The sequence below is a fragment of the Labrus bergylta genome, chromosome 17 (genome assembly GCF_963930695.1).
Source record: "Labrus bergylta chromosome 17, fLabBer1.1, whole genome shotgun sequence".
Classification (NCBI taxonomy): domain Eukaryota; kingdom Metazoa; phylum Chordata; class Actinopteri; order Labriformes; family Labridae; genus Labrus; species Labrus bergylta.
The window spans coordinates 19,519,645-19,534,148 of record NC_089211.1 but is presented as its reverse complement, the minus strand read 5'-3'; the positions used below and the strand labels follow the sequence as shown (position 1 = coordinate 19,534,148).

At 41.6% G+C, this 14,504-nt stretch overlaps 1 protein-coding gene across 1 annotated transcript in view; it reads left to right on the top strand.

The window, feature by feature from the left end:
* The first annotated feature begins 1,617 nt into the window (after positions 1–1,617).
* LOC109990782 (potassium/sodium hyperpolarization-activated cyclic nucleotide-gated channel 1) overlaps positions 1,618–14,504 on the top strand; it is an 81,202-nt gene continuing 68,315 nt past the window's right edge. Inside the window, exons 1-2 of the mRNA XM_020643002.2 lie at positions 1,618–2,331; positions 8,974–9,397. Of these exons, the coding sequence (XP_020498658.2) occupies positions 1,982–2,331; positions 8,974–9,397 (774 nt within the window). The 5' untranslated portion in view covers positions 1,618–1,981. The remainder of the gene's footprint in view (positions 2,332–8,973; positions 9,398–14,504) is intronic.

The window sequence follows — 14,504 nt, the reverse complement described above, 5'->3', positions numbered from 1 at the left end:
ATGTAGTGTTGAACCTTTCTTTGCATGTGTTACCACTAAACATACCACAGCACTATGGCGTATTACTGTAATGAAATCAGATCAGACAGAACTTATAAGTGACGATCTCTCACAGTTGATTAAACCAAGAAATCACACATTTGTCCTCTGTGGTGAATAGAGAGGATCAAGCTAAAGGTATACAAGATTATCCAGATGGGAGCTTACATAGAAGCTACATGGAAATTGATTTGATGTCTCATATACTTATAGCATTATGTATACTCAGTGACAATGTTTTCTTTTTTGCTGCAGTAAGTTCAAAGGACGGCTGGAACAGGAGTCACGCACAGTCCATGAAAACTGCCATGGAGGCAGCCAGTGGAGGAGACAGTGAGGTGCTCGACCTTGTAGGTATTTAGGGCGACAGTTCTGTCCAAGCATTAGTTGAAGGGTCGTATCTTAACCGACCTTTGTACTAAAGCATATTGAAAGAAATGGCCAGATGTGAAGCTTGATGTTATCCTTTTACCAAATCTGCATCATTTTTTTTTTTTTACAAGAACTTTTTTGGGGGCTTATTCCTCTGAATTGAGACAGAGTGAAGCTGCTGTAAACCTTTAATTCTACAGTTGAACTGAGACTCAACAGATGAATGGGTTTGCGGTGTGTTTAATGGGAATACTAATATTGTCATAACAATACCATTGCAATTTATTGTACAACCCTCATAGAAATGATCTATTTTTCAGGATGATATTATTATGTTTGGGACATTTTTACTTTTCAGTAATCAACTTAAATATTTAGGCTGGTTGCACCATGTAACTATAAACAGCTTTATCAAAGCCAATTATTGTTCAATTGTAACAATCCAGCCAAGCTAATGTGTCGCCCCTTAAAAGCAAATATGTCGTGACAACAGAGCTTGAAGATGACTGTTAAAAATGTTTGAAGATATGTAGGAGCAGCTTGTCTTCCCTGAATATACCCATGAAGCATTCTGCTGACATACACTTAGATTTCAAATGCGCCATGTAGGCTATGATTTGATTTGGAGCACATATATAAGTTGCAATGCATTATGGGGTCAAGGTGGCTCATGCAAACAAGTGCTTCCAGCTTGCAACTACAGCAGAAGAGTGCACTCAAACTGTAAATGTTGGATCATATCCGCAACACCTTACAAGGTGTGATTTCCACAAGATGTTCTCCTAGTTTTCTCATATGACCAGACATTACAATCTGTTTCACCGTGTTGTCTTCTATTATCACTGCTCAGTGGGAAACAAACCTGCAGCCAGAAGAGTGCCACAGGCAGCACACACACACACACACACACACACACACACACACACACACACACACACACACACACACACACACACACACACACACACACACACACACACACACACGCACACACACGAACACACACTCATGCTGCAATTGATTTTAAAAATGCTCTTTATTAACTCTATTTACCACTGAATTGAATTCACTGTGCTCCTGGTGATATTGGCTTCCTCCTGTCATGTGTGAAAGTGATGACAGAGGAGGAGGAGGAGTAGGACGGGAAGGGAGGAGGGGGGGGGGGGGGGCTATCATGATCCACATTATGTAAATAAGGTGCAGGGGCATGTGCCAGTTAAACCGCAGTGCCGTGCGGAGCGCGAGGAAGAACAGGAGGCTTTGGACGGCAGGAGACGGGGCCGTCGGTAGATGGCGGTAACCCAAGAAACCTGATCCAGCGGCTTCTCGGGCTCCCTGTCTCAGTTTGCAGCACTCACACTGAAGGCAGAGGAGCTGAACACTTTTGAAGGACATTAACAAAAAAACACACACACACACACACACACACACAGGAGAGAGAGAGAGGGAGAGAAGGAGAAAGAGAGAGAGAGAGCGAGAGAGAGAGATCTCACGGCGAGACCGGAGCGCGGAACGCTTTTTTTTTTGCCGCAAAGACGAAGGAGAGAAAAACGGGAAAAGTCCAAACACCATGGAAGAGAAATCGAATTCGTTCTCCAGCAGCAAGGAGGAGAAGGCGGACGGGAATAATGTTTTTCAGAGACAAGACTCGATACAGAAAAATAACACGGGCAGCCAGAAGGACCATGGCAACTCCGTGGGCTTCAAGGGGGAGCGGGAAGAGGCCATGGTCGGCTTTGACGATCTGGAGGCGGCGGCCAGGCAACACGGGTTTATGCAGAGGCAATTTGGGGCCATGATGCAGCCCGGAGTCAATAAGTTCTCCTTACGTATGTTCGGCAGTCAGAAAGCGGTGGAGAAAGAGCAGGAGAGGGTACAAACGGCCGGATACTGGATCATTCATCCATATAGCGATTTTAGGTAAGGGCTGGAAAAGACACCTTTACTCCTCACCCCCCACCCTCACCCATCCCTCCTCCCGTCACCCTAGGGTCTGCAAGATATACACGTTCACACATAACGCTCTGTCATTGGCACACACACACACACACACACACACACACACACACACACACACACACGCACACACGCACAGCCCAGAAGCTCTAATCTACCTCTGTGTTCAGGCTATAAGGATCCTCAACGCGCTCCGTCTGAGTGTGTGTCTCATTGCGGTATTTCTATTCTAATATAAGGGAAGCGTTACTGCTGTAAAGGTGTGTGGAGGAGATGTCCTTGGAAAAGCATGCTGAATGTCATCATTTTAAACCCACACACACACTCGCAGGGGAAGGCGCACGTTTTCTGTCTGGAGCCACAACAACACACGTACACACACAAGAGCCAGGTCCTCATTGCGACATGTCCCTGTGTACCTGGACACAACGTGACAGTGGCAATGCACCATCACGGGTGTAAACATTTCATTGTATGCGGTCGGTAGACAGCGACGGGGCCTGCACACCGAAATATATGCACAGAATGCGGAGAAAAAAATCGTGCAGGAAGACGATTTAGGGGGGAAAATGTGCGTGTCTTGCATTAATTAGCCAAAATCAGCATTAGAATATATTGGTAGAAATGCACAAAACATTTAGCTGCACTAATGCATGCGGGTTGGACAGGAAATGTGATGGAATGTGTTTGAGAGGAGCTGCAGGAGCATCCTGCAACCCCTTCCTCTGTTGGCTTTATCTAAATGTCACATACAGTAACATTCTTTAATTTTCACTAAATACAGTATAGATACTGTACATTCAACTACATTTACATACTTTAACATTACAAGACTTAACGTGTTATAAATGAACAAGAATCAGCATTAAACCATGCTTCATATTCTATTATAACACTGTACAACACTCTTGAGGCAAAGCTGCTACAAGTAAATAACAATACATTCACAGTTAAAAGTTTAACAGTGAATCTCAATAAGTGTCCATTTTTTCCACCTAATGAATTCCAGACCATAGTGCATTGAACTATTGTCCTTAAAGATTGGCAATGTAATGACAAACTGTTTTAAAAACAGCCCGATGGAAACTGCATCCATGTGTGTAGCAGATGAGGCCGGTCAGTTTGACTCTAGACAAACTGCTTCTCATTTGTTTCACATTTCCAGCACGATGACTCCAAACAGCAAAACAAATGAGATCAGGTAGAGCCCAAGCTGGTTCTCCACAAGCTGCATGTTTACAGTTCACCACTCAAACCAATTAAGCATCTCATCTGGCCCAGTCTGTGCACCAGTGTCCCCCGACACAGCTTGATGGTGACAATCATCTCTGTTTTCCACTGAAGCTTCATGTAACGTGTCGGGGCATGTGGTACTGGCCTCTGCCTTTAACACGGAGCTGTCCATGGTGCTGAACTCACAGCAGGCCTCAGTATGTGCAGGGCTCAGTTTCAGAGACTGTACGCTGAATTTTAAAGTTACTGGTCCTCTTCCTCAGACCTGTGTAACTATGGAGCACTGCCTCGCTGTTATTGATACACCAATATTTAAATAAAAACCATTAGATGTTAGGATAACACTCCATAGTTCTGAACTGCACTCCTATAATTAATCCTCACTGGGATGTCCTGTACCCACCCAAACAAAGAAGCAGGCATATGCACACGCCCATCTGCACACACAGATGTACAATGACAGTGGGCATGGATTAAAAGCCCGAAACAACAGTCAATGGGCTTAACAGTCTCTGAAAACAATTATGTAAGGAGATTGCCCCCTCTGAAAAATGACTAAAAGGCAGGAGCTGAGCAGTTCTGTCATATTGGGTTGAGTTAAGTTTAGTTTATTTGTTTCACACAAACATTGAAAAATTAAGGTGCTATGAAAGCATGTTTGTGGATGTTGTAGAAACCTGTTGATAGCGTGTATGAAAAAACCCCAAAGACACATGAAAAATCATACCAACATACAAAATCACAAGTGCAACCTTAGTACAAGAATCTTATGTATTAAGAAATCAAAATTTTGACTTGCCAATGGAATGACTAACCATATCTTAAAGTGGTCATTATTGTTTCCAGTTTTATTTCTTTTTGGCAGAAGGCACTTTCTGAGTATCGTTTTTGGAATGACAAAAAGGAATTGAATAAAAAGATTCAGAAGATAACTCAACGGTATTTGATTGAAAACCAACAAAACATTTATTTCCAGTAAACTTTCTGGCTTAGGTGTGTGTGCTGTATTTTTAAACTACGGTGGTACAATTTTGGGTCGGGAAGCACGGGAATAAAAAGTTCCTCATGGGAAATGATGGATTAAGTCCATGTATGATTTAAAGCACAGTCAGATTATTGAAACGAGGAGACAAATATAGCCGTAAGTGGGCATCTTTTGATGTTATCCTAGCACAAGGAGATTGGCCAATTTATTTCTGCTGTATTGGAAACTGTTTTAGTGATTGCAGCCCTCCTCAGGTTCCTTCCACATGACATTTTCCAAAGGGCGGTTTTCAGAGGCAGTCCTTGTCCTCGAGCCACTTTAGAGACACAGTCCCTCTATACCAGAGAAATTGCCTCCTGGCTTGAAAGTGCTACGGTGCTGTGAGGTTACATCCCTTTGCTTCAAGCTGCCTCTCCTGCTGGTTCATAAATGATGGAGGTGAAGGGTACACTTTGTCTGGCAGCTCCTCTTGTACTGAGGCTTAGAAGGTAATCTGTTCCTCTACTTTAGGGATCAACTTAACCATCTAATTATTTTTGTCGATGTGTTTTTTTTGTTGCTGCAGAACTTCACCACTAGGAACCCTTATTGTCACATCATATATTAAACATTTAGTGTGGCAGATCCATGCATACCCCAAAACAGGAAACAAAACACACAGCGTGGTGCTTTAATGAAAATTCTTACGTAAGAACGGTCCCTGAATGACACCACCATTCACGTGGGCTTTATATCGCTTTGTGCGAGTGTTTGAAACTTAATATCCGATATATTCTTTATACACAGTGGCTGCTTAAAGTTTAATGGCAGGTTAGTAATATTCATTATTCATAGATTTTCAGAGAGGCCTCATGCATGGCCTCATCCACCTCTGCTTATACTAAGGAGAGGCCTTTGTGGTACTCTGAAAGACTCTCAGTGATGTCTTCTTTCAGAGTGGACACATGGCTGTGCTCTGAGCCATTACAAAGTAACATCTTATTATACTCATACAGTAGCTGGTAATATGTCCTCACAATCACTTTTCTCGTCTTTTTAAATTGCCCTGCCACTTAAAGGGTATTGTGCAGAACGTTAGGAACATTACATTTCTTTTAACCTCTAGAGGTCAGATAGAAATGTGTGTTTTTGTTCTTATAAATGACATTCCTAAATGTTAGATTTGGGATGTTGGACGCCCTAAATTTAATCGTACTTAAATGTGCAGATATAAGGATTTTTAGAAGTTTCATTCTGTGTTAAGATAAGCCTTATAATAGATAGAGGACGTTAAGTCTTCCATAAATCCACATTTTCTCACTGTGAACATCCATTAAGTAGATAAAAGTTTGGAGCACTTGTTACTTCCCACATTGGACAGGGGCAGACTGAGTTAGATTGTGTGGGGTTCTCTTGGCTGCTTGACAGGAGAGCTCTGGACTTGATTATTTTGAAACTTATGAGCTGAAAGGAACAGGAGCAAAATTGTTCCGATAAGGATTCTTCTACCTGAGCCTGATCTGGTTCTCTGATCCGTTACAAGGGTTATGCGCTAAAGTAGGACCATTAGAGCTTCAGGGATTGTCTTTTTGGAGGTTTCACCCTTCCTGTTGTAGGTAGGTTCAAGGATGCAGGTGACTGCAGCGGCTTGATTATCTATGTTCAGCTACTGGTTCAACAGGAGCTTGGGTCATTCTAAGAGGTGGACCTTTAAAGCAGGAGTTGAATATAAATGAAAATAAATGATGTCACATGTGTGGTTGGAGCAAACTGCATTGGCCCACCTCGTGGCCTGCTGTTCATAAAGAAAGGGGTAAAATGCAATTAAAACCAGAACCATCTGAAAAGCTCTTCATTCCTCAGAGACGAACTTTGAACTTGGTAAACATAGTCTGTCTCATGCAGCCTGGCTTGCAGTCTACCATTTTCTAGCTTCTAAATCTAGTAGTGAAACAATGTTTTATTCATTAGATGAGTGGGTGTCTTAGAGGTCATGAACAGTATAAATACCACCTACTCAAGCCATCAGAGGAATAGAAATGTCATGGAAATGTGGGCACGTCGTGGGCTCTCAATTTCAAACCAAAGCTTTTGTTTGGATTCATATAAATATATAATAACATTTTGTATGACTATACAAGTTTTGATAAAAGAAGTTGTTTCAGAAAACTTTTGCGATGCATGACTTCACACCAGATCATAAACTTTATTTTTTAGGGCTTTATCTTTACATTTTCCCATTCTATTTCCCCTGTTGTCATAATACTACTCTGTTTTAACTATAGTGAAGTAAAGCTTAAATTAACTTAAATAGGGATGTTCCTAGCGACTTATTTCCCTGTTGATTAAACACACATTTAAATTCAGAATATTCCACTAGTCTGAAGTTAAGAAAACATTCACAATTAAAGACAGTCTAGTTAACACAGCTAAAAACAGGAACACAGTGTCAGCAGGTAGACAATGTCAAATCGATGTGCCGAATGTGTCAGACGTTAGCAGTGCTAACACCACCAGCAAGTGGTTTTATTCAACCTTCACCTGACACAGCTTACATCCAGTACAACCATTTTCCAGATCTTAATACTGCCAAACCCCTCCGCACTACAGATGCCATCAGTCCACTGTACTCGTTTACATCAGGCAGCATAGTGGAAGCTACAGCCCCAGCTAGTGGCTAGTGGCTGCGTTAGAGCTTACACACAACATTTGACCCGCATTGGCGGCCTGAATTAATGAAATTAATAATTAGTTTAACCAACTAGTAATTGTGCTGCTGACTAGAGAGGGTAATGATGTTTCATCGATAGTCAACTCAACACACTTTAATCACAATCTCACCCTTATCTTTTGTTTCCTTCAAATATGGAATATTTCTATTCAGTCTTGTTTTATTATGAAGCAAATTAAAAAAATAATTATTGCAGATGTCTTTATGGCAGCCTCTTTATAAGCATTTAGATATAAATAACATTCGTTTCTGACGTGTCAGAGTAACAGGCATCAGTAGACTGAAAGCCTGACAATAGTTCAGGCTAGTTCTAAGTGATCTACTACCATCCAAACTTAAGAGGAATAGCTAGCACACATAAATCAAAGCTGTTCTGCACTTTGATGTGCCACTCAGGGTGTTAAGTCAATCTCCATTTAAAGAGGCCACTCAGTAGGCCCCGGTTCAATGCCTGCTGGTGTAAAAATACCTATAGTGGATATTCTGAACCACCTAGATGGCTGCTGTGTGATTGAAGCGAAGACAATTATCGGACACATGATCTGTGGATATTTATAAAGCCAAGGCCCCATCTTAACTCATTCAAACAGATCCATTACTGCATGGACGGTCTGCCAGCCAGACAGGCAGCCTGCCAACCAGCCAGCAAGTCCATTTTCATCCTGAACATCAGCGGCGCACAGGCAGCAAGGCAGAGCAGAAACAGGCAGCGGTGATGGCGTCAGTGGAGAGTTTTTAGCATGAGATAGGATTCCTGAAAGCATCTATTTTCATTCATGGCTGCTCTGCCTTTATCGAGGCCCGGGACACGTGGTGAATAGAGCAGAGCGGGGTGCTGATGAATCACCGCTGACTCTGTTCATCACAGGACAGAGGGCAGAGACATTAACACAGTCAGAGAGGGTCTCCTTCTAAGAAGGCCCTTAATACTTACAGTAAGTGCTAGCCTAGCAGCGCTTTTCTCCGTGTCCTTGAATCATAACTTTGTGCTCTATCTGACAAAAAAGAGGTTTGATAAGAACACTATCCGACATAGCTGTCATAGCTGAATCTATTACTCATCATATTACGCCTATTGTAGGATAGCATGTGAGAACTCCTAGTTATCTGCATATCCACACACCTCAGTCTTGAACATTTTTCCTTTCTTTTTGTTTTTATTTGTTCAGACACATTTACCATAATCACACAGCAGCCATTTCCTCTGACGTCAAAAAACGAACCCTCATGCAGTTATAATGTAAATAGTCTTGTCCTCTTTGTTGTTCAGCGAAGAAATGTAGGGAAAATTGAGGAAAAAAAACCCCAAAGTTGACCATTTCACTGCTGCTAGACTGAGAAGCAACTGAAAAGAGAGTGATCAGTGGAGATCTGCAGGCTTATTTTGGCCATAATTCAAGGTTAAACAAATATTTAAAAAGCTGTTTGGTCATATGGACCACGCTCACAGTAGAATTCTTCTGCAACGCCTAAACGCAGAAAAACCAATAATACACCGGAATCAAAATGAGTACACAAAAAGGTGATAACAGCTAAGTTATGTCTAGTGTTTAAAGAGACCAAAGGAAAACTGTAGTTCACTCTGATTGCTGCTTCAAGTACATTCTATTGATATGAACTCTTTCTATTTTCTACATGTTTTCTCTCTTGCATTACTGATTTATGTCTCGCTCTGCAGGTTCTACTGGGACTTGATAATGCTCATCATGATGATGGGGAATCTAATCATCATTCCTGTGGGAATAACCTTCTTCTCAGAGCAGACTACCACCACCTGGCTGGTCTTCAATGTGGCCTCGGACACCATCTTCCTGGTGGACCTGGTCATGAACTTCAGGACGGGGATCGTCAACGAGGAGAGCTCTGAGATCATCCTCGACCCCAAGGTCATCAAGATGAATTACCTGAAGAGCTGGTTCGTCGTGGACTTCCTCTCGTCCATTCCAGTGGATTATATCTTTTTAATAGTAGAGAAAGGCTTTGACTCAGAGGTATATAAAACAGCCCGCGCCCTGCGAATCGTCCGCTTCACCAAGATCCTCAGTCTTCTTCGTCTCTTGAGACTGTCCCGACTCATCAGATACATTCATCAGTGGGAGGAGGTGCGTATGTTTGTCTTTGTGAATATCATCAAACTACAGAGAGTATAGATTTGAAAGCAAATCAGGAAAGAGATGCTGGGGAAGGTTTTTATGGTTTAGTTTTTTTTTTTGTATTCCTCTGTTTGGGTGCTTTCCCCAGCAGCATGGTAACAACCTTGAAAGGTTACTGCACAGGATATGACTGTGCACGTATAAAACTAATAGGTGCTGTCAATCACCTCTAGTCAGGGGGCTTATCTATGGATAACAACTGGTAATGCCAGTCTCGGCTCATTGATGGGTGAAATTAATTCATTCCTCCATTTTTTTTTAGACTGAAAAGCTCTACTTCTTACTATACGGATGGTGGTTTGTATGGATTCAGGCATACATTTCTGTAGTGTACCTTTTATGTGAAGAGGTATCCAATAAGGAATATAAGAGGCGACATTATCTTCTGTCTCAGTGATCCGCTGGTGAAAGCAGTTGTAGTTGCCTCTTGTGCATTTGGTGCAAACATCCACAAGGTCAAACCCCACCGGACATAACTGAGAGTGATATGTTATTACTCTCCATTGAGTCATTGCACTCCCTGACTCAGACTATTTAACAAAGCTCGACTCTCCCCCTTCTCCTGGTAACAATTTCATTACGCACTGATTGATAGAAAGATTGTGCTTCTCTGCATCGTGACCGAATCACTCCAGCAGATGGATACTTTTTGCACGTCATGACCAAAGCAGAATAACATCCTATCCTATTTGTAACGTAACAGAGATAAAAATATAAATGGCTGACTATAAAGCCCTTATTTTTTAATGAGCTACCCGCTCTCTGACACACCTCGTCCTGAGCGTCCTTGCCCCACAGCGCCCTTTTTGTCCCTTGCCGTCTGACTGTGCCTGTCGTTATAAGCGCTGTTATCCAGGCTGTTTGTTACACTGGATCAAGCAAATTGTGTTGTTGTTAGGGTCCAATTTGAGATTACATTCTTGAGAGGACACAGACTGCACTGTTTGAAGATATCTCTTTAATAATGGAGATTCAAAATGTTGCTCAGTTTTCAGAAAAAAATAAAGTACAGTCATAAAAGACGGAGAAAATATACAAGCTAGGGATGGGCATTTACAGGAATCTAAATGCTCCACTTCTCACATTATGAACTAGCACTCGGGTACTCTTGGTTTTTCTATTTTTTTTACCACAAAGTCGGACACAGACCCTCTGGCAGACACAGACGCTATGTTTCCTGGGGTTTGTCGCTCATCAGTACTGTGTTTCTGTACGACATCAGCCTTTAAATCCCCGTTCTGAATTAAATGAGAAGTGATGTTAAGATATGACTCCATGGAGAGAGCTGTCCCAGAGACTGTAGTAACAGACACTGATGTTTAGCACAATTCTGCTGCTCTTTCCTTATACATCTTTTCCACTCTCATAACAGTTGTTAGCCGTGATGGTACAGTAACTTGTACTCCGGCTCGACAAACGCCATCAAATCGCAGAAGTCTTCTTCTTCCACAACACTTAATGGGACCATATCTCCAATCACTGTTATTTCGTTATTAGCTTGTCTGTACATACGGCTCATGTTCTCCGCTATGGTATCATCACAACGACGTGTGCTAACAGGGTTAGCAAATGATATGGCGGTTGTCTGTCTCCACTGGATTCTCCTTGTGTTTTAAGATCATGTGGTTAATGTGACTAAACATCCAACTACAAGTTTAACGCCACTTATATTGCACTGTACTTTATCTTCATCTTTTTTTTCTTGTATGTCCTCTCGTCTTTGGAGTGTTCCTATAGAGTAACTGTAGCTGCTGAAAAGCAGTTGTAATGCGGCTCGCTGCACCGCGCTTCACCTGCTGCGTATATGTTAAATAAAGCTGAAGAAGTGACACCTCTGTGTACCGTTTACCATGTTCTCACTTCTAGTATTTTCAGCAAGGCAAACCCAGAGAGATGGTTACACACCTAACGCTAACTGAGTTGAACGCAAATGCATGCACAGGTGTGCGAGTAATGAAACGCTACCCGGGTAATAACATCAACTCGTACTCGAGTACTTGTACAAGCAAACTAAAAGCTATACTGCTGAACATTTTGTGCCCTAAACTTATTACATAAATATTGAAATCTTGCAGCTTGTCCAATTCCCCCTGTTACGGATCAGTGAACATTATGGAGCGAGAAGAGATCATCTTTGTGCTCAAATACCTGTGAGGCAGCAGACTTTTACAGTGTTTATGCTGGCTTATGTTTTATTGTTAGTGTGTGTTTTAAAGTGCGCCGTACTGTATTACCCTGGGTGCATTAATGTGGCATTTAGAAAACAAAAGTATTATTCATGCTTCAGCAAAGCCGGATTCAAGCTTTGCTTAAGTATTTGAAATACGAGGAGAATATTTCAGTAGAAAGAGATAAAAAATAATCCCTGATTGCCAGATGTACCATAGAAGTGATATAACTGTCCATTTCTGTAAAGGATTTCATGTTAATCAATATTTTTATAGAAATAAATCAGAGGTGTTAATATGAATCAGAAACAAATGAGATGTAACTTTATGTTAAAGCACAGACATGTCTACACTGCAAATCATTGTATGTTAAAATCCTGTAAAAGAGAGGATAAGGAGGTGTCTTGTAGAAAAAACATTGTTGGTTATTTTTCAAACCTGACTTTTCAGAATTTAAAACTCAAATTTGTATTTGAGGCTGGATTCACGGACACATGCGACCCCTATTCTGAAAGAGAGCTTATCTTAGACATGCACAACATGTGGGATGTTGATTATGAAATCCAGTATTCCGGTATATATTGCTGCTGTTTAGTTTGCACAGTGGGAGGATGAGATGGTATGGACCAGGTTAGAAACACAAATAGACGGTGCCTCAAGGTTAATGTGATTCTGCAGGGAGCATGCAGGGCGGCAGGCAGTGCAGTATGTGGGGATGTGACAGAAATGCTCGGATATAAGAGCAGAGCTTACAGCCCTGCACTCTCAGCTCGTCTCCCTCACGCTCCGTCATTCCTCTTTGTCTCCGTCCTGCTTATCAAACTCTGCCTGTTTCTTCCTCTCTGGCTCTGCTCCTCGCGTGCCTGTTCTCACTCTCACAGCATGTCATACCGCTCTGCTTTAGCCCTCTTTAGCCCCTCTCTGGATGTTGTTGTTTCTGACTCCAGTATGCTCAAAAACGCAGTATAGAAACTGGAAACAGTTATTTTGGTGTGGCCTCATAAACTGAATAATAATACAACAGTGAGTCAGACACATCTACAGGAGACTCGAGAGGAAAGAAAAGGCATTGGGTGGAAAAATTCCAAGCTGTCGTACCATGTTAGGTGTAGGATGCTGGATTAGCGCAGTAATGGAGGGACAGATTCAGTCTCCTGCCATCATAGTGGGTTTCTAGCAGCGCAGCATCATTACATCAGCTTTGGGATGGACTCTGTTAGTTAATCAGACTGTGAGTTTGGACTATAAATCATCCTCCAGCCTGTGTATCCGTCACTCCTTCATCTGTCGTGTGCTCCGTGCCCCTCCACCATCTTTCACTTTGTCACCATCTCTTCCTTCCATCTGCAGTTATTATATATATCAGCGCAGGCTGGACAGTCAGAACTGAGCTAAGTCAGATTTGTTGGTTCATCAACACTGTCTACTCGAGTTCTTCCTCCATATTTCTCATAGATCTAAATGTCAGACACGGCAAAGGTCTCCAGAGAGAAAAATCTTTATCTCTCAGGGCTGACACCCCAACAAGGTTAATTCTTATCCCACAGGAGAAGATTTTTTCTGTTTAGTCTGATCAGATCTGGAAATGCACTGTTAAAAAAAAATATTCCCAAGAGTAAGCTTTATCTGTGTCGACATCAGTGTTGTTTCAATACTTATACAAGTGTCAAAAAAGCCTCCCTTACTGCCTACAGTGGAGCGAGTATGGCAGCTAATGCAAGGAAATAGTACCATATTTTATGATTAAAAAATATATATATCAACTAGATTCTTCTTCTCCAAAACAATAAACTAACCAGCAATAATATAATTTACGGCTGCCATCAGCAACTACAAAATTTCAGCTATCAGTGTTACATAGTCAGAAATTTGAAGACCGTATAATTTATTGTTTTTAAGTCAAAAAATTAAAACCAATATAAAGCTCCAAATAAAGAGGCTTATTTAATACCATGTTTTTTTTATTTTTTTTTATCAGACTAGTCAGAGGGAAACTGGGTATCGCCCAATTCTTAAGTCTAGGTGGCCGATTAGGAAAGGAAAAAGGTACCCGAATATTTCGCCTGAGGTAAAGTCCTCTTATTTTGTCTCTAATTTTTCAGCTTTCATTTTTAAAGTGCTTGTGCCAAAGAGAGGAATCTTGGACCTCTGGAAAGTGACTTCTGCGTGTTCTAAATAAAAGAGCTGAGTGTACACAGCATTAGTGGCCACAGAGGGACTGCTACATTTAATTTAAGCAACTCACTTGAATGTCACTCATTAGAGAAGGAGAAGTAGATGACTCCATCTGGCTGTGCCAATTAGTCAGAGAAATAATGACGTCGGTGTAGAAGTCTGAATGAGAGTACTATCTCTAAAAGATGGATCCTACAGGGTCTGAATTCAGCGTATTTTTGAATTCTACTATTCCTATCTGCATGCCTGATTCTCTGTTTGTTCAATCATGCATTCATTTGTTTGCGCACACATAATTATTGCATTGCACATTGCTTTGGGAAATTGCAGCGTTCAGTGTGAAGGTCATGCAGAGTAGTAAATACGCTTAATGCTCAAACACCACAATTTAGACCGGCACTAACCAAACAGAGGTTCACTGTTTGCACGTCTGGAAGGAACTTGATTTCTCTTGTTTCCTTGTGGCCATTTAAACACCAAACTTTAAGTAATTCTAAACGACATCAACATGGTTTCACTGTACAATATCTGTGGCTCCATATTGTGTAACCTGCACCCTTTCGTGAGAGCACAGAAAGTGTTTGAGGCATTTTGAATGAGCTTTAGAAAGGGCAGTAAGAAGTGCAGACTAAGTTACATCTGGTGCCTAGGGTTATGCTTTTTCAAGGGCATGTTGTTTTGCTTCTTTGACATGGTTTTAAACATCTTGGCAC